This window comes from Oncorhynchus nerka, linkage group LG6, assembly GCF_034236695.1.
Source record: "Oncorhynchus nerka isolate Pitt River linkage group LG6, Oner_Uvic_2.0, whole genome shotgun sequence".
NCBI lineage: Eukaryota > Metazoa > Chordata > Actinopteri > Salmoniformes > Salmonidae > Oncorhynchus > Oncorhynchus nerka.
In genome coordinates, this window is record NC_088401.1 from 70,027,243 (window position 1) to 70,052,923 (window position 25,681).

The 25,681-nt window shown below is 44.8% G+C and overlaps 1 protein-coding gene across 1 annotated transcript; it reads left to right on the top strand.

Annotated features, from left to right (window-relative positions):
• Positions 1–4,793: 4,793 nt before the first annotated feature.
• On the top strand, positions 4,794–10,185 carry LOC115131202 (uncharacterized). Its single transcript, XM_029662796.2, has 6 exons — positions 4,794–4,870; positions 6,869–7,228; positions 7,404–7,766; positions 7,949–8,065; positions 8,226–8,287; positions 8,964–10,185. Exons 1-6 carry the CDS (start codon positions 4,828–4,830, stop codon positions 9,093–9,095), a joined length of 1,077 nt encoding a protein of 358 aa, XP_029518656.2. The 5' UTR covers positions 4,794–4,827; the 3' UTR covers positions 9,096–10,185.
• Positions 10,186–25,681: the final 15,496 nt, after the last annotated feature.

The window sequence follows — 25,681 nt, forward strand, 5'->3', positions numbered from 1 at the left end:
TTCCCCAGTGTATTTATCCATGTGTTTCCTGTCACTCTGTGCCAGTTCGTCTTGTATGTTTAGCCAAGTCAACCACTGTGTTTTTCCCGTACTCCTTTTCTATTCTCTTTTTGTAGTTCTCCTGGTTTTGACCCTTGCCTGTTTCTGGACTCGCCTGCCTGACCTTTCTGCCTACCTTGACCACAAGCCTGTCTGCCACTCTGTACCTCCTGGACTCTGATCTGGTTTTGACCTTTGCGCCTGTCCACGACCATTCTCTTTCCTACCCATTTGGATTATTAAACACTGTACGACTCCAACCATCTGCCTCTTGTGTCTGCATCTGGGTCTCGGCTTGTATCTTGATATCAGTGTTAATAAACAAAGTAAGAAAAATACATCTTAAACATCTGGAATGATTTTCACATCTTGATTTTCGATTATTTGAAAAGTTCAGAATATTGTTCTGTCTTGTTTAGCATAAATACAGTATCCTTGTGTTTCTGTTTCCATTTGATTTAGATGTAGACCGTGTTAACCTGCTAAGTCCAGTGATCACTGTTCAACGTGGTGATCCTGTAACCCTGCTATGTGTTTTCCAAGAAGAGGAATTCAACGATGAGCAAATGCACTGGTACAAGCAAACTGTGGGAGGAATTCCACAACTTGTCTCATCGACGAATAAATATTTAACAGAGCCTGTGTTTCACTCTGGATTTAATCATTCACACTCCAATGTAAAATTGGCTCAACCGATGTTTCGCCTTACTATCTTTAAGATGATCCCAGAAGAAGAAGTCATGTACTAATGTGCAATTGGAAGAGAGATGACTGTGAAGTTTAGAGATGGCACATTTCTGTTTTTAAAAAGTAAAATAATTGTACTTTCTATTTATTGGACAATTTGTTAAGTAAAAAGACAAAACAAATGCCTGCCACTTTTGTGATTTCTCAGCTAACAAAAAGACTGCAGTAAAATATGTTTATCTTATATTATCTGAACGTCTGAAAATTACTCTGTTCTGAGTAATTAGGGAACGGTCAGAGGTCTGACTCAACCAGCAGCCAGAGGCTAACCTAGTCCATCCAGGAGACTCTGTGTGTACAGTACTCTCTGAGCTGAATCAGGAGAATCCCATCCAGGAGTGACACCCCTGGGAACAGGAGTGATGATTGTGAGAAGAGCCCTGAGACTCCCTCTCCTACACAGAGCTGTGTCTACAGCCTATCCAAGAACAACCTCAGCCCTTCTGATGCTGGGACTTACTACTGTGCTGTGGCCACATGTGGAGAGATCCTGTTCGGTGACAGAACCAAACATATCACTATTAAAGGTACAACTTATTGTTAAATTGATAAAGCACCTTACACTTGAATCTTAACGCAAACATGCAAGCTTATTTTAAAGGTACCATTATTTAGTTTAAATGGGTCAAAGCGAAATAAATGGTGTTATCACAACATAAAACATAGCAAGCATGTTAAATGTATTTTAATACCAGGAAACACAGTGGATCCCATTGTCCTCAGCTTGGGAGCAGCAGTGACTGTGTGTGATTGTCATTTCTATTCTCGCTTGTACCAACAACAAGAGTCAAACGCGTGATCATTGTTAAGGTAAGTCATTTTAGAGATACATATATATTGGTTTGCGTCAAATGTGTTAGCTATGTTCATTTAAAAGTAAAATATCACTTTATGTTCTGATTGAGCGCTTAATGTTATACTGTATATTTAATCTCCATGTTAGTGCTTGGTTTTCTATCTGTTGATACAGCAAGTGTCTCTCAGCACATTCACCATGATGATAACCTCTCATCAGAGCAGTCAAGTGGTCAGGTATGTAACATCTGTATTATCCAGTGTGTGAAAACAAGAGGTACATTGACTGTTACACGAGTGTGTATATTAGTGTATATGTGTATATTTGTGAATAAATCACTAAGTACAGCAGTAACCCATGAGATATTGCAGCAGTGTTGTGTGTCATAAAGAACATCTTTAAATATATTGTTAATTATAACCTGCAGCTATAATTTGGCTGGCTCAGTTGATCAAAGAAGTGGTTGATAGTTTTATTTCAACGTATAGGTACATTTTAGATGTGGGTTTTTAAGATGTTAATGTTATTATTTGACTTTTCTGTTATTATGCACAAGGGAGTTATTATTTACTGTACTCTATTCCTTAGGTGCCAAACACAGATATGTTAAACTGCATTGCATTTCTCTGAGAGGAAAACTAAATTAGGAAGAAAGAGAGACACCACAGGAGACTGTGTATTCTGATTCTACTCAGGCTGGGAGTGAACTTTGTTTCAGTTACAGCATGGACAAAATTATATTTTTCAGGCATCTCTATTTAGACAAAATGTTTTAACCAAAACTCATACAATCTCAGTACATTTCTCTTGGATTAACTTTTCCAATATTATAATACAATAGCCTAATAAAATTAGAACCATGTTGCTGCTCAAAATGCCTTCTGGAGTGGTCTACTTACTTACCAGTAGATGTCAACTGGTAGCAGGAGGAAATGCATCTTTATATCTCCATGTACACTAAATGCCCAAAAGTATGTGAACACCTGCTCGTCAATCATCTCATTCCAAAATCATGGGGATTAATATGGAGTTGGTCCCCCATTTGCTTGTATAACAGCCTCCACTCTTCTGGGAAGGCTTTCCACTAGATGTTGGAACATTGCTGCGGGGACTTGCTTCCATTCAGCCACAAGAGCATTAGGGTGGTTGGGCACTGATGTTGAGTGATTAGGCTCGACTCACAGTCGGCTTTCCAAATCATCCCAAAGGCGTTGAGGTGCAGGGCTCGGTGCAGGCCAGTTAAGTTCTTCCACACCGATCTCAAGAAAGATTTTCTATATGGATCTCTCTTTGTGTATGGGGTATTGTCATGATGAAAAAGGAAAGGGACTTCCCCAAACTGTTGCCACAAAGTTGATGTACAGAATCGCCTAGAATGTAATTGCATGAGTAATGTTAAGATTTCCATTCACTGGAACTAAGGGGCCAAGTGAGTACCATGAAAAACAACCCAAGACCATTACTTGTCCTCCACCAAACTTTACACTTGACAGTATGCATTGGGACAGTTAGCGTTCTCCTGGCATCTGCCAAACTCAGATTAGTCCGTCTGACATCAATATGATGAAGTGTGATTCATCACTCCAGAGAATGTGTTTACACTGCTCTAGAGTCCAACAGTGGCAAGCTTTATACCACTCTAGCCAAGGCTTGATATTGCCCATGGTGATCTTAGGCTTCTATGGCTTCTCAGCCATAGAAACCCATTTCATGAAGCTCCTGACGAACAGTTCTTGTGCTGACATTTCTTCCAGAGGCAGTTTGGAACTCGGTAGTGAGTGTTGCAAACGAGGACAGACAATTTGTATGCTTTTCAGCACTCGGTATTCCTGTTCAGTGACCTTCCACTTTGCAGGCTGAGCCGTTGTTGCTCCTACAAGTTTCCACTTCACAATAACAGCAATTGCACTTGACCGTGGCAGCTCTGGCAGGGCAGAAACTTGACTAACTGACTTGTTGGAAGGTGGCATCCAATGACGGTGCCACTTTGAAAGTCACTGAGCTCTTCAGTAAGGCCATTCTATTGCCAATGTTTGTCTATGCATGGCTGTGTGCTCGATATTATACCCCTGTCAGCAACGGGGTGTGGCTGAAATAGCCAAATCCACTCATTTGAAGGGGTGTCCACATACGTTCATAAATATAGTGTACATATTGGTCACATTGTGTAAAATGTTGAATGGAACCATAGTATATGGGGTTGATATGTGCAACATTATTTTTGTTCCATACATTATCACACATCTAATTATAGCAATAAATAAATGTTAAAGTATTATCTTTATAATTTGATATCACTGAATATTTCCAGTATAGTGTCTTCGGTTTGTTATTGAAGTTTAAATAAAACAAATTGTTCATGATTCAGATCATAAGAATTCCCTCATGCTGCCAAACATACCCTCGTAAAACTGACTATCCTACCGATCCTTGACTTCGGCTATGTCATTTACAAAATAGACTCCATCCCCATTTTGTTACTTATCTTCTTGCACTTTTGCACCCCAGTATCTCTACTTGCACATCGTCATCTGTACATCTATCACTCCAGTGTTAATGGTAAAATTTCATTATTTCAACACAAAAGCCTCTTTATTGCCTTACCTCCCTACTCCTCTACACAGTACATAGATATTTATATTGTGTTATTGACTGTACGTTTGTTTATGTGTAACTGTGTTGTTTTTTGTCGCACTGCTTTGCTTTATCTTGGCCAGGTCATATTTGCAAATGAGAACTTGTTCTCAACTGGCCTAACTGGTTAAATAAAGGTGAAATAAAAAAATAAAAATTAAATAAAAAAACTTTTATGGCATCAAATAAATTCATATTTTGTATAATATCTCTTAAACACAATAATGTAACTTTATGAAGTTAATTTACATAGGAGATTATGCTAAGATCTTACTGAGGAGAAGCAAACTAAGATGAGTGGGCTTCTCCTCATATAGGTAGGCCAAGCAAACCATGCAAAAGGCATTATGATCAAAATGACATAAGTATGGTATCAGTTAGTAAGCCTAAAGCATTCAGCCAACAGATTACAGTAAGAGAAGCATTATCGCTGGTCTTCTGATTACGCTAACTGCTTATTGGTTGGAAATGGAACAGGAAATGTTTACCTTTATTTTTTTCCAACCAATCAGGTAATTCTTAGAATTCAAATCAGCCTACATGTATATGTCTGCTCTCACCAGTAACTTCATTTGGGGACTGTAGACCAACTGTTGTTACAACACATCAAGATGATCAGAATCAACCTTGTTTGGATGTTAGTCAGTCAAATCTGTAAGTACCAGTTTAACCAACGGTCCCATACTGTACTGTCTTACTGGAGAGAAACATGTAAAACTGATCATATAATGATGTCTGATTGAAAAGTTATGTCTTCAGATTCGGTATAATGCAATTAAGATGGCAATATATTTGTGGGAAATTCAAGTGCAAATAATTAATGACAGTAATTGTCATTTATATATATATACACACACACACACACACACACACACACACACACACACACACACACACACACACACACACACACACACACACACACACACACACACACACACATACAGCTGAAGTCGGAGGTTTACATACACCTTAGCCAATTATATTTAAACTCAGTTTTTCACAATTCCTGATATTTAATCCAAGTAAAAATTCCTGTTTTAGGTCAGTTAGGATCATCATTTTATTTGAAGAATGTGAAATGTCAGAATGATAGTAGAGTGATTTATTTCAGCTTGTATTTCTTTCATCACATTCCCAGTGGGTCAGAAGTTCACATACACTCAATTAGTATTTGGTAGCATTGTCTTTAAATTGTTTAACTTGTGTCAAATGTTTCGGGTAGCCTTCCACAAGCTTCCCACAATATGTTGGGTGAATTTTGGTCCATTCCTCCTGACAAAGCTGGTGTAACTGAGTCAGGTTGGTAGGCCTCCTTGCTCGCATACACTTTTTCAGTTCTGCCCATAAATGTTCTATAGGATTGAGGTCAGGGCTTTGTGATGGCCACTCCAATACCTTGACTTTGTTGTCCTTAAGCCATTTTGCCAAAACTTTGGAAGTATACTTGGGGTCATTGTCAACTTGTAAGACCTATTTGCAACCAAGCTTTAACTTCCTGACTGATGTCTTGAGATGTTGCTTCAATATATGCACGTAATTTTCCTACCTCATGATGCCATCTATTTTGTGAAGTGCACCAATCCCTCCTGCAGCAAAGCACCCCCATAACATGATGCTGTCACCGCCATGCTTCATGTTTGGGATGATGTTCTTCGGCTTGCAAGCCTCCCCTTTTTGCCTCCAAAAATAACGATGGACATTATAGCAAGACAGTTTTATTTTTGTTTCATCAGACCAGGTGATATTTCTCCAAAAAGTAAGATCTTTGTCCTCATGTGCAGTTGCAAACTGTAGTCTGGCTTTTTTACGGCGGTTTGGAGCAGCGGCTTCTTCCTTGCTGAGCGACCTTTCAGGTTATGTCGATATAGGACTCATTTTACTGTGGATACAGATACTTTTGTACCCGTTTTCTCCAGCATCTTCACAAGGTCCTTTGCTGTTGTTCTAGGGTTGATTTGCATTTTTTTCACCAAAGTACGTTCATCTCTAGTAGACAGAACACCTCTTCTTCCTGAGCGCTATGATGGCTGCATGGTCCTATGATGTTTATACATGCATACTACTGTTTGCAAAGATGAACGTAGTGTCTTCAGGCATTTGGAAATTGCTCTCAAGAATCAACCAGACTTGTGGAGGTCTACAATTTTTTTCTGAGGTCTTGGCAAATTTATTTTGATTTTCCCATGATGTCTAGCAAAGAGACAATCAGTTTGAAGGTAGACCTTGAAATACATCCAGAGGTACACTTCCAACTGACTCAAATGATGTCAATTATGTGATCAGAAGCTTCTAAAGCCATGACATAATTTTCTGGAATTTTCCAAGCTGTTTAAAGGCACAGTCAATTTAGTGTATGTAAACTTCTGACCCACTGGAATTGTGAAACAGTGAATTATAAGTGAAATAATCTGTCTGTAAACAATTGTTGGAAACATTACTTGTGTCATGCACAACGTAGATGTCCTAACCGACTTGTCAAAACTATAGTTTGTTAACAAGAAACTTGTGGGGTGATTGAAAAACTAGTTTTAATGACTTCAACCTAAGTGTATGTAAACTTCCGATTTCAACTTTGTATATATTTTTCTTCATTGTTTGATGGAATGGATAACATAGCTGACAAACTGATTTCATTCTATTTTTGTGTAGTCTTGATTCACTCTGAAGAAGTTCCTCTACAAATTCCAGTGACCACAGCTCAGCTCGGAGAGTCTGTATCTCTTCCATGTTTTTTCTCAGAGACAATTGATTATTTCCAATGGCTGTACTGGTACAAGCAAACTGCTGGTCAAATGCCCCAAGTTGTGGCAACTGTGGAAAAGAAAAAATCTGCACATTTTGTTCTTAATGGAGAGTTTAACAACATACGTTTCACAATGGAGAAAGTAAAAGTTGGATATCTTCTCATCATCAACAATATCAGCAGATCAGATGAGGCAGCATACTTCTGTGGAATAGGAACAGTGTATGAAATTAAGTTTAGAAATGGAACATTTTTGTCTGTAAAAGGTAATTTATTTCAGAAATATGATTTATCTCAATGTTTATCACAACAGTTTTGTTAAGTTATCCATAGTTATAGATGCTGAGGGTGCTACATGCATATGATTCTAGAAAGCCAAACTGCAATAAGTGTGTATTCACGTGACACTGACATTTCTTTCATGAAAACAACATCAAATAGGTGTCAGTCAGAAGAGGTCACACTACCAGACTGTAGAACAACAGCCAGTGTCTGACCCAGTCCATCCAGGAGACTCTGTGACTCTACAGTGTACAGTACTCTCCGAGACCTGTACAGAACTACACAGGGTGTACTGGTTCAGAGCTGGATCAGGAGAATCCCATCCAGGAGTAATTTACACCCCTGAAAACAGGAGTGATGAGTGTGAGAAGAGCCCTGAGACTCCCTCTCCTACACAGAGCTGTGTCTACAGCCTCTCCAAGAACAACCTCAGCCCTTCTGATGCTGGGACTTACTACTGTGCTGTGGTCACATGCGGGGAGATCCTGTTTGGCGACGGAACCAAACTTAACACCATTAAAGGTACAACTTCTTGTTAAATTGAAAAAATACCTTACTCTTGAAAATCTTTATACAAACATTCAAGCGTATTTTATAGATACCATTATTTAGTTTAAATGGGTCAAAGCAAAATAAATAGTGTTATCAACTATGCAAGCTTAACATCAATCAAAAAAAGCTTGTTAAATCTATTTTAATACCAGGAAACACAGTGGATCCCATTGTCCTCAGCTTGGGAGCAGCAGTGACTGTGTGTGTGATTGTCATTTTTATTCTCGCTTGTACCAAAAACAAGAGACAAACATGTGATCATTGTAAAGGTAAGTCATTTTATACATACATATACATTGTTTTGTGTCAAATGTGTTAGCTATGTTCATATAAAAGTCAAATATGACTTTATGTTCTGATTGCGTGCTTAATGTTATACTGTATATTTAATCTCCATTTTCATGCTTGGGTTTCTATCTGTTGATACAGCAAGTGTCTCTCAGCATATTCACCATGATGATAACCTCTCATCAGAGCAGTCAAGTGGTCAGGTATGTAACATCTATATTATCCAATGTGTGAAACAAGAGGTACATTGCCTGTTACAGGAGTGTGTATATTAGTGTGTATGTGAACAATTTGTGAATAAATCACTAAGTACAGCAGAAACTCATGAGATATTGCGGCACTGTTGTTTGTCATAAAGAAAACCTGTATTTAAATGTTGTTAATTTTAACCTGCCTCTATTATTTGGCCAACTCTCAGTTGATCCAAAAAGTAGTTGATAGTTTTTTTAATTTTTAAATTTGAGATGTTTGTCTTTAAAATGTTAAATTACTTTCATATTCACTAGCTTATGTATTGTCCAGAAATCTGTAGTGTGACTTCAAATATTATATTGAACAATGTCAACACGCTGAAAAAATATTTGTATGTATTGGTCATTAAAACGTAAATACTTTAGAAATGTTTTGTTTTATTAAGACTTTGGTTTTGCATAGCCAAAGCCTGTCATTAACAAGTAGGAAAAAACATGACATTAAAATATGATCCACGTTAGATCTGTGTTAAATCACACTTGACGAAAAAGCTCAGGTCCAGGGCCCTGTAATATAAATTGAATCCTAGCCTCAGAATGCACATTTCCCTTGAACATATGATGTTATTATTTAGACTTTTCTGTTATTGTGTACAATATTTATTATTTACTGTACTCTATTCCTTAGGTGCCAAACACAGATTTGTTAAATTATGCTGCATTGCATTTCTCTGAGAAGAAAACTAAAAGAGGAAGAACGAAGAGAGAGACACAACAGGAGACTGTGTACTCTGATGTCAGGTACTCAGACTGGGATTGAACTGTTTCAGATACAGCATAGACTAAATTATCTCAGTCAAGCGTCTCCATTTAGACAAAATGTAACAGTTTTGGTTAAGAAAATCTCAGGACATTGCTCTTGTATGAAATTTTACAAATGTAAGATACAATTTCCCATTACAATACCATACACAATGGAATTACAACCATTTTTCTGCTCAAATAGTGTTCCACTTACTCTGAGCTAGCTGATGTCAACTGGTAGCAGGAGGGACTTCATCTTTAAATATCTATGTATATGTTGGTAACATTGAGCAAAACGTTGAATGGAACCTTATCGTATGGGGTTTATATGTGCTAAATCATTTTTGTTCCTTCATTATCACGCATCAAATTATAACTATAAATGAATGTCGCAGTATTATCATTAGAATTGTATATCACTGAATATTTCTAGAATAGTGTCTTTTGGTTGTTATTAATTTGACAAGAGGTCAAATTCTTTCGGTCCGTCATCGTCAATTTGTTGATTAAACCATTTTATTCATGATTCAAGTCATAAGAAACATTTTTATACCATTTTGTAAATTCCTCTTTTTGTGTAATATCTCTAAGGTAATCATTTCACTTTATGAAGTCACTTTACATTGGAGATTATGCTAAGATCTTACTGAGGAGAGGCAAACTAGGATGGGTGGGTTACTCCTCAAAGAGGTTGACCTAGTAAACCATGCAAAAGGCATTATGGTCAAATAGAGATATATGACATAAGTATGGTATCAATTAGTAGGCCAAAAGCATTCAGCCAACAGATTACAGTAAGAGAAGCATTATAGAACTATAGTCCCAGATACATATCACCAGTCTTTTGATTACACTAACTGCTTATTGGTTGAGAATGGAACAGGACATTTTTAACTTTTCCACTGTTTGGCAAAGGAATGGATATTGATAGTGTCTGAATATTATATTGTAAGTTGTTATTTTCAAATCAAGGTGGCTCATGTAGGAGAGTGCATTGTGGCACAGAGGCGACAGTCTGAGATTCAATTCAAGTTAATTCAATTCAATTCAAGTTCAAGTTAATAGAAAATTACTCTTAAATAAAATACTGTAGCTTTTTGATATCACATGAGGTTGTTTTACTCTTTGTTTCTAAACAATGTTATTGTAAACAAACACTGTATAACATCAAAAGGTGATGTCGTGACTTTACTTTCATTAATCTGATGACTGTTGAGCTAACATGGGCTAATGCGATTAGCATGAGGTTATAAGTAACAAGTTGTAAGTAACAAGTAAGTCCTTCTTCCAAGAGGCTATAACACACTACTCCACCGGATCCTCGCTGCAAGCTCTGGACCTTGGCACCGGATCACCGCTGCTACCGGGTGGCTATAGTGGCTAACGCCCCTGCCCCGAAGCTAGCACCGGTTAGCTGTGATCCAGGAGCATCTCCCGAATACAAAACTAAATTGCTACAACTACAATACCTCTTTTGCCATCTGGCTTGGGTCCTTAGTCGACACAGCGCCCTGCCGCACCACCAAGACAGGTCTGAATACAAATACTCCATCCGCTGTGCCTTCAACCGGCCTCTGTCGGACGTCGGAGCAGACGCTTCTACTATCCCCGGGCTATTAACTTTAAACGCTGTGTCGGCCGCGTGCTAGCGTAGTAGCGAATAGTCTGTGGCTTCCCTGTTCCATCTATTGCTTCCCCCTGGACCCTGTGATCACTTGGCTACATAGCTGATGCCCGCTGGACTGTCCATTAATCACGGTACTCCATTCTGTTTATTTATTTTATTTATTAATTTATATATAAATGTATATATATTTTAATCTGTCGGCCCCAGCCGCAAACTCAGGCTCTGTGTGTAGTTAACTGACCCTCTCTGCCCATTCATCGCCATTTTACCTGTTTTAGCTGATTAGCTGCTGTCTCACCCATTGTTGTCTTAGCTAGCTCTCCAAATCAACACCTGTGGTTACTTTATGCCTCCCTGTATGTCTCTCTCATATGTCAATATGCCTTGTATACTGTCGTTGAGGTTAGTTATCATTGTTTTAGTTTACAATGGAGCCCCTAGTTCCACTCATTATACCTCTGATACCTCCTTTGTCCCACCTCCCACACATGCGGTGACCTCACCCATTATAACCAGCTTATCCAGAGATACAACCTCTCTTATCATCACTCAGTGCCTGGGCTTACCTCCGCTGTACCCACACACCAGCATACCCCTGTCTGCACATTATGCCCTGAATCTATTCTACCATGCCCAGAAATCTGCTCCTTTTATTCTTTGTCTCCAACGCTCTAGGCGACCAGTTTTGATAGCCTTTAGCCGTACCCTCATCCTACTCCTCCTCTGTTCCTCGGGTGATGTGGAGGTAAACTCAGGCCCTGCGTGTCCCCAGGCACCCTCATTTGTTGACTTCTGTGATCGAAAAAAACTCTGGTTTCATGCATGTCAACATCAGAAGCCTCCTCCATAAGTTTGTTTTACCCACTGGTTCCAGGTTATCTATAAGTCTATGCTAGGTAAAGCTCCGCCTTATCTCAGTTCACTGGTCACGATAACAACACCCATCCGTAGCACACGTTCCAGCAGGTATTTCTCACCCAAAGACAACACCTCATTTGGCCGCCTTTCCTTCCAGTTCTCTGCTGCCAGTGACTGGAACGAATTGCAAAAATCACTGAAGTTGGAGACTTTTATTTCCCTCACCAACTTTAAACATCAACTATCTGAGCAGCTAACCGATCGCTGCAGCTGCACATAGTCCATCTGTAAATAGCTCACCCAATCTACCTACCTCATCCCCTTACTGTTTTTGTTTTATTTACTTTTCTGGTCTTTTGCATACCAGTATCTCTACTTGCACATAATCATCTGCTCATTTATCACTCCAGTGTTAATCTGCTAAATTGTAATTATTCGCTCCTATGGCCTATTTATTGCCTACCTCTTCATGCCTTTTGCACACACTATATATGTCATGTTATGTCTTGTCCCTGTGCTTTCCCTTCTCTTCGTTTCCCCCTGCTGGTCGTATTGGTTACTCTCTCTCGCTATCGTTCCGTTCCTGCTCCCAGCTGTTCCTCATTCTCCTAACGACCTCGTTTACTCTCTCACACCTGTCCCCTCTTTTGCCCTCTGATTAAGTCTCTATTTCTCTCTCTGTTTCTGCTTCTGTCCTTGTCGGATTCATGTTTGCTTTGCCCTTGTCCCGTCCTGTCGTAATCTGCCTCTTCTTCAGAGGCTGCGTGTGAGCAGGTGTCTCTGTCCTCTACGGCCCGCGCCTACCCAGAGGGACCTGCAGTCGGTTGCCGCTAGCCCTGCAATTCTCCTCTACTACTAGAAGGAGGACTCTCCTGCAAAGATAGAGGATTTATGTTTTCCCTGTTTGGACATCTCCTGTAAAGATTGAGGATTTATGTTTTCCCTGTTTGGACATTAAAAGACTCTGTTTCTGTTGAATCGCTGTTGGGTCCTTACTCACCTGCATAACAGAAGAATCCGACCAAGAATGGACCCAGCGACTTCGGATCCTCTCTACTCAGCCGTCGAGATCCAGGGAGCGATGCTAGGCAGACACGAGCAGGAATTGTCTGCTGCTCGACATGCCGTTGAGACCCTGGCCGCCCAAGTCTCCGACCTCTCGAAACATATTCACAATCTCCGCCTTGATCCACCGGCTACTTCCAGGGCTTCCGAGTCTCCGGAGCCCAGAATTAATAACCCACCGTGTTACTCTGGGAGCCTACTGAATGCCGCTCGTTCCTCACCCAGTGTGATATTGTGTTCTCTCTCCAGCCCAACACGTACTCCAGGGGTACAGCTCGTATCGCCTACGTCATATCTCTCCTTACAGGACGGGCTCGTGAGTGGGGCACGGCAATCTGGGAGGCAAGGGCTGAGTGTACTAACCAGTATCAGAACTTTAAGGAGGAGATGATACGGGTTTTTGATCGTTCAGTTTTTGGGAAAGAAGCTTCCAGGGCCCTGTCTTCCCTATGTCAAGGGAATCGATCCATAACGGACTACTCTATAGAGTTTCGCACTCTTGCTGCCTCCAGTGACTGGAACGAGCCGGCGTTGCTCGCTCGTTTTCTGGAGGGTCTCCACGCGGAGGTAAAGGATGAGATTCTCTCCCGGGAGGTTCCTTCCAGCGTGGATTCTTTGATTGAACTCGCTATTCGGATAGAACGATGGGTAGATCTTCGTCACCGAGCTCGTGGAAGAGAGCTCGCGTTATCCGTTTCCCCCCTCTCCGCATCACTACCATCTTCCTCCAGTGGCTCAGGTGCTGAGCCCATGCAGCTGGGGGTATTCGCATCTCGACTAAGGAGAGGGAACGGAGAATCACCAACCGCCTCTGTCTCTATTGCGGTTCCGCTGGTCATTTTGTCATTTCATGTCCAGTAAAAGCCAGAGCTCATCAGTAAGCGGAGGGCTACTGGTGAGCGCTACTACTCAGGTCTCTCCTTCAAGATCCTGTACTACCTTGTCGGTCCATCTACGCTGGACCGGTTCGGCAGCTTCCTGCAGTGCCTTGATAGACTCTGGGGCGGAGGGCTGTTTTATGGACGAAGCCTGGGCTCGGGAACATGACATTCCTCTCAGACAGTTAGGGAGCCCACGGCCATGTTCGCCTTGGATGGTAGTCCTCTCCCCAGTATTCAGCGTGAAACGCTACCTTTAACCCTCACTGTCTCTGGTAATCATAGCGAAACCATTTCTTTTTTGATTTTTCGTTCACCTTTTTCACCTGTTGTTTTGGGCCATCCCTGGCTAGTGTGTCATAATCCTTCTATTAATTGGTCAAGTAATTCTATCCTCTCCTGGAACGTCTCTTGTCATGTGAAATGTTTAATGTCTGCTATCCCTCCTGTTTCTTCTGCCCCCTCTTCACAGGAGGAGCCTGGTGATTTGACAGGGGTGCCGGAGGAATATCATGATCTGCGCACGGTCTTCAGTCGGTCCAGGGCCACCTCCCTTCCTCCTCACCGGTCGTATGATTGTAGTATAGATCTCTTTCCGGGTACCACTCCCCCGGGGTAGACTATATTCTCTGTCGGCTCCCGAACGTAAGGCTCTCGAAGATTATTTGTCTGTAGCTCTCGACGCCGGTACCGTAGTCCCTTCCTCCTCTCCCGCCGGAGCGGGGTTTTTTTTGTTAAGAAAAAGACGGGACCCTGCGCCCCTGCGTGGATTATCGAGGCTGAATGACATAACGGTTAAGAATCGTTATCCGCTTCCCCTTATGTCTTCAGCCTTCGAGATCCTGCAGGGAGCCAGGTTTTTCACTAAGTTGGACCTTCGTAACGCTTACCATCTCGTGCGCATCAGGGAGGGGGACGAGTGGAAAACGGCGTTTAACACTCCGTTAGGGCATTTTGAATACCGGGTTCTGCCGTTCGGTCTCGCTAACGCTCCAGCTGTCTTTCAGGCATTAGTGAATGATGTACTGAGAGACATGCTGAACATCTTTGTTTTCGTTTACCTTGACGATATCCTGATTTTTTCACCGTCACTCCAGATTCATGTTCAGCACGTTCGACGTGTCCTCCAGCGCCTTTTAGAGAATTGTCTTTATGTGAAGGCTGAGAAGTGCGCTTTTCATGTCTCTTCCGTCACATTTCTCGGTTCTGTTATTTCCGCTGAAGGCATTCAGATGGATTCCGCTAAGGTCCAAGCTGTCAGTGATTGGCCCGTCCCTAAGTCACGTGTCGAGCTGCAGCGCTTTCTCGGTTTCGCGAATTTCTATCGTCGTTTCATTCGTAATTTCGGTCAGGTGGCAGCTCCTCTCACAGCCCTTACTTCTGTCAAGACGTGCTTTAAGTGGTCCGTTTCCGCCCAGGGAGCTTTTGATCTCCTCAAGAAGCGTTTTACATCCGCTCCTATCCTTGTTACACCTGACGTCTCTAGACAGTTCATTGTCGAGGTTGACGCGTCAGAGGTGGGCGTGGGAGCCATTCTGTCCCAGCGCTCCCATTCTGACGATAAGGTCCATCCTTGCGCGTATTTTTCTCATCGCCTGTCGCCGTCGGAACGTAACTATGATGTGGGAAACCGCGAACTGCTCGCCATCCGCTTAGCCCTAGGCGAATGGCGACAGTGGTTGGAGGGGCGACCGTTCCTTTTGTCGTTTGGACTGACCATAAGAACCTTGAGTACATCCGTTCTGCCAAACGACTTAATGCTCGTCAGGCTCGTTGGGCGCTGTTTTTCGCTCGTTTCGAGTTCGTTATTTCTTATCGTCCGGGCTCAAAGAACACCAAGCCTGATGCTTTGTCCCGTCTCTTCAGTTCTTCAGTAGCCTCCACCGACCCCGAGGGGATTCTCCCTGAGGGGCGTGTTGTCGGGTTGACTGTCTGGGGAATTGAGAGGCAGGTAAAGCAAGCACTCACTCACACTCCGTCGCCGCGCGCTTGTCCTAGGAACCTTCTTTTCGTTCCCGTTCCTACTCGTCTGGCCGTTCTTCAGTGGGCTCACTCTGCCAAGTTAGCCGGCCATCCCGGCGTTCGGGGTACGCTTGCTTCTATTCGCCAGCGTTTCTGGTGGCCCACTCAGGAGCGTGACACGCGTCGTTTCGTGGCTGCTTGTTCGGACTGCGCGCAGACTAAGTCCGGTAACTCTCCTCCTGCCGGCCGTCTCAGACCGCTTTCCATTCCCTCTCGACCGTGGTCTCACATCGCCTTAGACTTTATTACCGGTCTTCCTTCGTCAGCGGGAAGACTGTTATTCTTACGGTTGTCGATAGGTTCTCTAAGGCGGCTCATTTTATTCCCCTCGCTAAACTCCCTTCTGCTAAAGAGACGGCACAAATCATCATTGAGAATGTTTTCAGAATTCATGGCCTTCCGTCAGACGCCGTTTCGGACAGGGGTCCGCAATTCACGTCTCAATTTTGGAGGGAGTTTTGCCGTTTGATTGGGGCTTCCGTCAGTCTCTCTTCCGGTTTTCACCCCCAGTCTAACGGTCAAGCAGAACGGGCCAATCAGACGATTGGTCGCATCTTACGCAGTCTTTCTTTTCGAAACCCTGCGTCTTGGGCAGAACAGCTCCCCTGGGCAGAATACGCTCACAACTCGCTTCCTTCGTCTGCGACCGGGCTATCTCCTTTTCAGAGTAGCCTCGGGTACCAGCCTCCTCTGTTCTCGTCCCAGCTCGCCGAGTCCAGCGTCCCCTCCGCTCAGGCTTTTGTCCAACGTTGTGAGCGCACCTGGAGGAGGGTCAGGTCTGCACTTTGCCGTTATAGGGCGCAGACTGTGAGAGCCGCTAATAAGCGTAGGACTAAGAGTCCTAGGTATTGTCGCGGTCAGAGAGTATGGCTCTCCACTCGTAACCTTCCCCTTATGACAGCTTCTCGCAAGTTGACCCCGCGGTTCATTGGTCCGTTCCGTATTTCTCAGGTCGTTAATCCTGTCGCAGTGCGACTTCTTCTTCCGCGACATCTTCGTCGCGTCCACCCGGTCTTCCATGTCTCCGGTGTCAAGCCTTTTCTTCGCGCCCCGTTCGTCTTCCCCCCCCCGTCCTTGTCGAGGGCGCACCTATCTACAGGGTTCGGAAGATTATGGACATGCGTCCTCGGGGCCGTGGTCATCAGTACCTAGTGGATTGGGAGGGTTACGGTCCTGAGGAAAGGAGTTGGGTTCCATCTCGGGACGTGCTGGACCGTTCGCTGATCGATGATTTCCTCCGTTGCCGCCAGGTTTCCTCCTCGAGTGCGCCAGGAGGCGCTCGGTGAGTGGGGGGGTACTGTCATGTTATGTCTTGTCCCTGTGCTTTCCCTTCTCTTCGTTTCCCCCTGCTGGTCGTATTGGTTACTCTCTCTCGCTATCGTTCCGTTCCTGCTCCCAGCTGTTCCTCATTCTCCTAACGACCTCGTTTACTCTCTCACACCTGTCCCCTCTTTGCCCTCTGATTAAGTCTCTATTTCTCTCTCTGTTTCTGCTTCTGTCCTTGTCGGATTCATGTTTGCTTTGCCCTTGTCCCGTCCTGTCGTAATCTGCCTCTTCTTCAGAGGCTGCGTGTGAGCAGGTGTCTCTGTCCTCTACGGCCCGCGCCTACCCAGAGGGACCTGCAGTCGGTTGCCGCTAGCCCTGCAATTCTCCTCTACTACTAGAAGGAGGACTCTCCTGCAAAGATAGAGGATTTATGTTTTCCCTGTTTGGACATCTCCTGTAAAGATTGAGGATTTATGTTTTCCCTGTTTGGACATTAAAAGACTCTGTTTCTGTTGAATCGCTGTTGGGTCCTTACTCACCTGCATAACAGAAGAATCCGACCAAGAATGGACCCAGCGACTTCGGATCCTCTCTACTCAGCCGTCGAGATCCAGGGAGCGATGCTAGGCAGACACGAGCAGGAATTGTCTGCTGCTCGACATGCCGTTGAGACCCTGGCCGCCCAAGTCTCCGACCTCTCGAAACATATTCACAATCTCCGCCTTGATCCACCGGCTACTTCCAGGGCTTCCGAGTCTCCGGAGCCCAGAATTAATAACCCACCGTGTTACTCTGGGGAGCCTACTGAATGCCGCTCGTTCCTCACCCAGTGTGATATTGTGTTCTCTCTCCAGCCCAACACGTACTCCAGGGGTACAGCTCGTATCGCCTACGTCATATCTCTCCTTACAGGACGGGCTCGTGAGTGGGGCACGGCAATCTGGGAGGCAAGGGCTGAGTGTACTAACCAGTATCAGAACTTTAAGGAGGAGATGATACGGGTTTTTGATCGTTCAGTTTTTGGGAAAGAAGCTTCCAGGGCCCTGTCTTCCCTATGTCAAGGGAATCGATCCATAACGGACTACTCTATAGAGTTTCGCACTCTTGCTGCCTCCAGTGACTGGAACGAGCCGGCGTTGCTCGCTCGTTTTCTGGAGGGTCTCCACGCGGAGGTAAAGGATGAGATTCTCTCCCGGGAGGTTCCTTCCAGCGTGGATTCTTTGATTGAACTCGCTATTCGGATAGAACGATGGGTAGATCTTCGTCACCGAGCTCGTGGAAGAGAGCTCGCGTTATCCGTTTCCCCCCTCTCCGCATCACTACCATCTTCCTCCAGTGGCTCAGGTGCTGAGCCCATGCAGCTGGGGGTATTCGCATCTCGACTAAGGAGAGGGAACGGAGAATCACCAACCGCCTCTGTCTCTATTGCGGTTCCGCTGGTCATTTTGTCATTTCATGTCCAGTAAAAGCCAGAGCTCATCAGTAAGCGGAGGGCTACTGGTGAGCGCTACTACTCAGGTCTCTCCTTCAAGATCCTGTACTACCTTGTCGGTCCATCTACGCTGGACCGGTTCGGCAGCTTCCTGCAGTGCCTTGATAGACTCTGGGGCGGAGGGCTGTTTTATGGACGAAGCCTGGGCTCGGGAACATGACATTCCTCTCAGACAGTTAGGGAGCCCACGGCCATGTTCGCCTTGGATGGTAGTCCTCTCCCCAGTATTCAGCGTGAAACGCTACCTTTAACCCTCACTGTCTCTGGTAATCATAGCGAAACCATTTCTTTTTGATTTTTCGTTCACCTTTTTCACCTGTTGTTTTGGGCCATCCCTGGCTAGTGTGTCATAATCCTTCTATTAATTGGTCAAGTAATTCTATCCTCTCCTGGAACGTCTCTTGTCATGTGAAATGTTTAATGTCTGCTATCCCTCCTGTTTCTTCTGCCCCCTCTTCACAGGAGGAGCCTGGTGATTTGACAGGGGTGCCGGAGGAATATCATGATCTGCGCACGGTCTTCAGTCGGTCCAGGGCCACCTCCCTTCCTCCTCACCGGTCGTATGATTGTAGTATAGATCTCTTTCCGGGTACCACTCCCCCCGGGTAGACTATATTCTCTGTCGGCTCCCGAACGTAAGGCTCTCGAAGATTATTTGTCTGTAGCTCTCGACGCCGGTACCGTAGTCCCTTCCTCCTCTCCCGCCGGAGCGGGGTTTTTTTGTTAAGAAAAAGACGGGACCCTGCGCCCCTGCGTGGATTATCGAGGGCTGAATGACATAACGGTTAAGAATCGTTATCCGCTTCCCCTTATGTCTTCAGCCTTCGAGATCCTGCAGGGAGCCAGGTTTTTCACTAAGTTGGACCTTCGTAACGCTTACCATCTCGTGCGCATCAGGGAGGGGGACGAGTGGAAAACGGCGTTTAACACTCCGTTAGGGCATTTTGAATACCGGGTTCTGCCGTTCGGTCTCGCTAACGCTCCAGCTGTCTTTCAGGCATTAGTGAATGATGTACTGAGAGACATGCTGAACATCTTTGTTTTCGTTTACCTTGACGATATCCTGATTTTTTCACCGTCACTCCAGATTCATGTTCAGCACGTTCGACGTGTCCTCCAGCGCCTTTTAGAGAATTGTCTTTATGTGAAGGCTGAGAAGTGCGCTTTTCATGTCTCTTCCGTCACATTTCTCGGTTCTGTTATTTCCGCTGAAGGCATTCAGATGGATTCCGCTAAGGTCCAAGCTGTCAGTGATTGGCCCGTCCCTAAGTCACGTGTCGAGCTGCAGCGCTTTCTCGGTTTCGCGAATTTCTATCGTCGTTTCATTCGTAATTTCGGTCAGGTGGCAGCTCCTCTCACAGCCCTTACTTCTGTCAAGACGTGCTTTAAGTGGTCCGTTTCCGCCCAGGGAGCTTTTGATCTCCTCAAGAAGCGTTTTACATCCGCTCCTATCCTTGTTACACCTGACGTCTCTAGACAGTTCATTGTCGAGGTTGACGCGTCAGAGGTGGGCGTGGGAGCCATTCTGTCCCAGCGCTCCCATTCTGACGATAAGGTCCATCCTTGCGCGTATTTTTCTCATCGCCTGTCGCCGTCGGAACGTAACTATGATGTGGGAAACCGCAACTGCTCGCCATCCGCTTAGCCCTAGGCGAATGGCGACAGTGGTTGGAGGGGGCGACCGTTCCTTTTGTCGTTTGGACTGACCATAAGAACCTTGAGTACATCCGTTCTGCCAAACGACTTAATGCTCGTCAGGCTCGTTGGGCGCTGTTTTTCGCTCGTTTCGAGTTCGTTATTTCTTATCGTCCGGGCTCAAAGAACACCAAGCCTGATGCTTTGTCCCGTCTCTTCAGTTCTTCAGTAGCCTCCACCGACCCCGAGGGGATTCTCCCTGAGGGGCGTGTTGTCGGGTTGACTGTCTGGGGAATTGAGAGGCAGGTAAAGCAAGCACTCACTCACACTCCGTCGCCGCGCGCTTGTCCTAGGAACCTTCTTTTCGTTCCCGTTCCTACTCGTCTGGCCGTTCTTCAGTGGGCTCACTCTGCCAAGTTAGCCGGCCATCCCGGCGTTCGGGGTACGCTTGCTTCTATTCGCCAGCGTTTCTGGTGGCCCACTCAGGAGCGTGACACGCGTCGTTTCGTGGCTGCTTGTTCGGACTGCGCGCAGACTAAGTCCGGTAACTCTCCTCCTGCCGGCCGTCTCAGACCGCTTTCCATTCCCTCTCGACCGTGGTCTCACATCGCCTTAGACTTTATTACCGGTCTTCCTTCGTCAGCGGGGAAGACTGTTATTCTTACGGTTGTCGATAGGTTCTCTAAGGCGGCTCATTTTATTCCCCTCGCTAAACTCCCTTCTGCTAAAGAGACGGCACAAATCATCATTGAGAATGTTTTCAGAATTCATGGCCTTCCGTCAGACGCCGTTTCGGACAGGGGTCCGCAATTCACGTCTCAATTTTGGAGGGAGTTTTGCCGTTTGATTGGGGCTTCCGTCAGTCTCTCTTCCGGTTTTCACCCCCAGTCTAACGGTCAAGCAGAACGGGCCAATCAGACGATTGGTCGCATCTTACGCAGTCTTTCTTTTCGAAACCCTGCGTCTTGGGCAGAACAGCTCCCCTGGGCAGAATACGCTCACAACTCGCTTCCTTCGTCTGCGACCGGGCTATCTCCTTTTCAGAGTAGCCTCGGGTACCAGCCTCCTCTGTTCTCGTCCCAGCTCGCCGAATCCAGCGTCCCCTCCGCTCAGGCTTTTGTCCAACGTTGTGAGCGCACCTGGAGGAGGGTCAGGTCTGCACTTTGCCGTTATAGGGCGCAGACTGTGAGAGCCGCTAATAAGCGTAGGACTAAGAGTCCTAGGTATTGTCGCGGTCAGAGAGTATGGCTCTCCACTCGTAACCTTCCCCTTATGACAGCTTCTCGCAAGTTGACCCCGCGGTTCATTGGTCCGTTCCGTATTTCTCAGGTCGTTAATCCTGTCGCAGTGCGACTTCTTCTTCCGCGACATCTTCGTCGCGTCCACCCGGTCTTCCATGTCTCCTGTGTCAAGCCTTTTCTTCGCGCCCCCGTTCGTCTTCCCCCCCCCCCCCCCCCCCCGTCCTTGTCGAGGGCGCACCTATCTACAGGGTTCGGAAGATTATGGACATGCGTCCTCGGGGCCGTGGTCATCAGTACCTAGTGGATTGGGAGGGTTACGGTCCTGAGGAAAGGAGTTGGGTTCCATCTCGGGACGTGCTGGACCGTTCGCTGATCGATGATTTCCTCCGTTGCCGCCAGGTTTCCTCCTCGAGTGCGCCAGGAGGCGCTCGGTGAGTGGGGGGGTACTGTCATGTTATGTCTTGTCCCTGTGCTTTCCCTTCTCTTCGTTTCCCCCTGCTGGTCGTATTGGTTACTCTCTCTCGCTATCGTTCCGTTCCTGCTCCCAGCTGTTCCTCATTCTCCTAACGACCTCGTTTACTCTCTCACACCTGTCCCCTCTTTTGCCCTCTGATTAAGTCTCTATTTCTCTCTCTGTTTCTGCTTCTGTCCTTGTCGGATTCATGTTTGCTTTGCCCTTGTCCCGTCCTGTCGTAATCTGCCTCTTCTTCAGAGGCTGCGTGTGAGCAGGTGTCTCTGTCCTCTACGGCCCGCGCCTACCCAGAGGGACCTGCAGTCGGTTGCCGCTAGCCCTGCAATTCTCCTCTACTACTAGAAGGAGGACTCTCCTGCAAAGATAGAGGATTTATGTTTTCCCTGTTTGGACATCTCCTGTAAAGATTGAGGATTTATGTTTTCCCTGTTTGGACATTAAAAGACTCTGTTTCTGTTGAATCGCTGTTGGGTCCTTACTCACCTGCATAACAATATATAGACTTTTTTTTTTCTAATCTGTCATTGACTTGTTTACTGTATTATTGGCTTGTTTATTGTTTACTCCATGTGTAACTCTGTGTTGTTGTCTGTGTCACACTGCTTTGCTTTATCTTGGCCAGGTTGCAGTTGCAAATGAGAACTTGTTCTCAACTAAACTACCTGGTTAAATAAAGGTGAAATAAATAAAATACAAGAACATTTCCCAGGACATAGACATATCTGATATGGCCAGAAAGCTTAAATGTTTATTAATCTAACTGCACTGGCCAATTTACAGTAGCTATAACAGTGAAAAAATGCCATGCTATTGTTTTAGGAGAGTGCACAGTTTTGAACATGAAATTAGGCAGATTTGGGCAGTCTTGATAAAACCTTTTGAACAGAAATGCAATGGTTCATTGGGTCAGTCTAAAACTTTGCACATACATTGGTGCCATCTAGTGGCCAAAATATAAATTGCACCTGGGATGGAATCATACATTTTGGCCTTTTTTTTCCATTTTCATACAGATCTAATGTGTTATATTCTCCTAAAATCCAATCACATTTCCACAAAGTGTTTCCTTTTAAATGCTACCAAGAAAATGCAAATCCTGCTTCAGGGCCTGAGCTACAGGCAGTTAGATTTGGGTGTGTCATTTTAGGCGAAAATTGAAGAAAAGGGGCGCATCCTTAGTTGTTACCTGATTAGATCAATCATGTAACAATTCACTTATGAGGATTTAGGGCACCACGGAAGAAGTTGTTTAAAGAGTTACCATCTCCCGAATTAAACTCTACAGTCGTGGCCAAAGGTTTTGAGAATGACACAAATATTAATTTTCACAAAGTCTGCTGCCTCAGTTTGTATGATGGCAATTTGCATATACTCCAAAATTTTATGAAGAGGGATCGGGTGAATTGCAATTAATTGCAAAGTCCCTCTTTGCCATGCAAATCAACTGAATCTCAAAAAAACATTTCCACTGCATTTCAGCCCTGCCACAAAAGGACCAGCTGACATCATGTCAGTGATCCTCTCGTTAACACAGGTGTGAGTGTTGACGAGGACAAGGCTGGAGATCACTCTGTCATGATGATTGAGTTTGAATAACAGACTGGAAGCTTCAAAAGGAGGGTGGTGCTTGGAATCATTGTTCTTCCTCTGTCAAGCATGGTTACCTGCATGGCAACACGTGCCGTCATCATTGCTTTGCACAACTGGGGCTTCACAGGCAGGGATATTGCTGCCAGTAAGATTGCACCTAAATAAACCATTTATCCGATCATCAAGAACTTCAAGGAGAGCGGTTCAATTGTTGTGAAGAAGGCTTCAGGGTGCCCAAGAAAGTCCAGCAAGTGCCAGGACTGTCTCCTAAAGTTTATTCCGCTCCGGGATCGGGGCACCACCAGTACAGAGCTTGCTCAGGAATGGCAGCAGGCAGTTAGGTGTGAGTGCATCTGCACGCACAGTGAGGCAAAGACTTTTGGAGGATGGCCTGGTGTCAAGAAGGGCAGCAAAGAAGCCACTTCTTTCCAGGAAAAACATCATGGACAGACTGATATTCTGCAAAAGAAACAGGGTTTGGACTGCTGAGGACTGGGGTAAAGTCATTTTCTCGGATGAATCCCCTTTCCGATTGTTTGGGGCATCTGGAAAAAAGCTTGTCCGGAGAAGACAAGGTGAGCGCTACCATCAGTCCTGTGTCATGCCAACAGTAAAGCATCCTGAGACCATTCATGTGTGGGGTTGCTTCTCAGCCAAAGGAGTGGGCTCACTCACAATTTTGCCTAACAACACAGCCATGAATAAAGATAGGTACCAACACATCCTCCGAGAGCAACTTCTCCCATGAACAATGCCTTTTCCAGCATGACGGAGCACCTTGTCATAAGGCAAAAGTGATTACTAAGTGGCTCAGGGAACAAAACATTGATATTTTGGGTCCATGGCCAGGAAACTCCCCAGACCTTAATCCCATTGAGAACTTGTGGTCAATCGGGTGGACAAACGAAAACCCACAAATTCTGACAAACTCCAAGCATTGATTATGCAAGAATGGGCTACCATCGTCAGGATGTGGCCCAGAAGTTAATTGACAGCATGCCAGTGTGGATTACAGAGGTCTTGAAAAAGAAGGGTCAACACTGAAATATTGACTCTTTGCATCAACTTCACGTAGTTGTCAATAAAAGCCTTTGACACTTAAAAAATGCTTGTAATTATACTTCAGTATTCCATAGTAACATCTGACAAAAATATCTAAAGACACTGAAGCAGCAGACTTTGTGAAAATTAATATGTGTCATTCTCAAAACTTTAGGCCACGACTGTATAAGGTCTTTACCTACAGTATAACATCCATAAAACAGTCAACTTATTAATCACAACCTCTTATCATATCATCATTCTGACGAGTCGTAACCTTCTTGGATCTGCAAAAACCACAGCCTTGCTCATAATTTTGTACTATACAGCATTAATTATTTATTTTCTAGCTAACTAAGTAATAACACAGAATAAACATACACCCTCTACATGAGACAACGGTCCCTAGTGGTCTGACAAAATATGACGGCTTTTTGCCAAAAGAGGGAGGGGTGGAGAGAGAGAGGGCGAGAGAGAGGGAAAGAGACACTTATCATTGACCATTTGGAAACTACCCTCACAGCAATCATAATACTTTACTCACGAACCATTTGGTGTAAGAAATCATGAATGCATTTACGTGTGAATGCCTTCTTTCGCCGTTTATCTCTGTTGGCACCAAGTCTTCTTGGAAAGGGTTTGGTTGGGCCTTTCCATGGCCCACTTGTATATGCTCTGATTGTCCACCAGAGCTCACAATGTCCTTCTTAGTTGTCCGGTCTCCAATGGGGTGTTTCCTCAGAACAGCTACTTAGCTGTATTAGTGATTGTCTGAGAGGGGAGTTATCTTCTTCCCCCTTGTGTTGGTATTCAAAGTTCCAAACCACTTTACACTCACAGCTGCAGACTGTCGACGTCCTGGTCTGATAGGTGAGGTTATCTTCTTCACGTGTTGGTATTCAAAGTTCCAAACCACTTTACACTCACAGCTGCAGACTGTCGACGTCCTGGTCTGATAGGTGAGGTTATCTTCTTCACGTGTTGGTATTCAAAGTTCCATACCACTTTACACTCACAGCTGCAGACTGTCGACGTCCTGGTCTGATAGGTGAGGTTATCTTCTCACTTGTTGAGGTTCAAAGTTTCAACCATATCAAAAGTGTAGCTCTCCGACTCACGTTTCCTGGTCTATTAGTTGGTTTAATTTTCTTCCCATCGTTTTGAGGTGCAAAGTTCCAACCATTTCACTTGTAGCGACCGCTTCGTGCCTGAATACTTTCCGAATGCAGAATAAGCCTAATCATGGACTAAATAGCTCTTCCTGTCATGTCTACTGTTTTCGACGTCGCCGGTATAAATAACAACGGTCGTGTGATCCATTATTATGCACACCTGGCATCAATCATTAAGCGCACCTGTACGTCTATCATGAGGCACACTCTCCTATACCTGGCACTCCCTTAGGATCCTTCCCC

Bases quoted from the DNA above. Each gene is read 5' to 3' on its own strand.
- LOC115131202 (XM_029662796.2), top strand. From the start codon at position 4,828: ATGATCAGAATCAACCTTGTTTGGATGTTAGTCAGTCAAATCT. The intron at 4,871-6,868 runs GTAAGTACCAGT...ATTTTTGTGTAG, and splicing joins GATGTTAGTCAGTCAAATCT to TCTTGATTCACTCTGAAGAA. The intron at 7,767-7,948 runs GTACAACTTCTT...TTTTAATACCAG, and splicing joins CAAACTTAACACCATTAAAG to GAAACACAGTGGATCCCATT.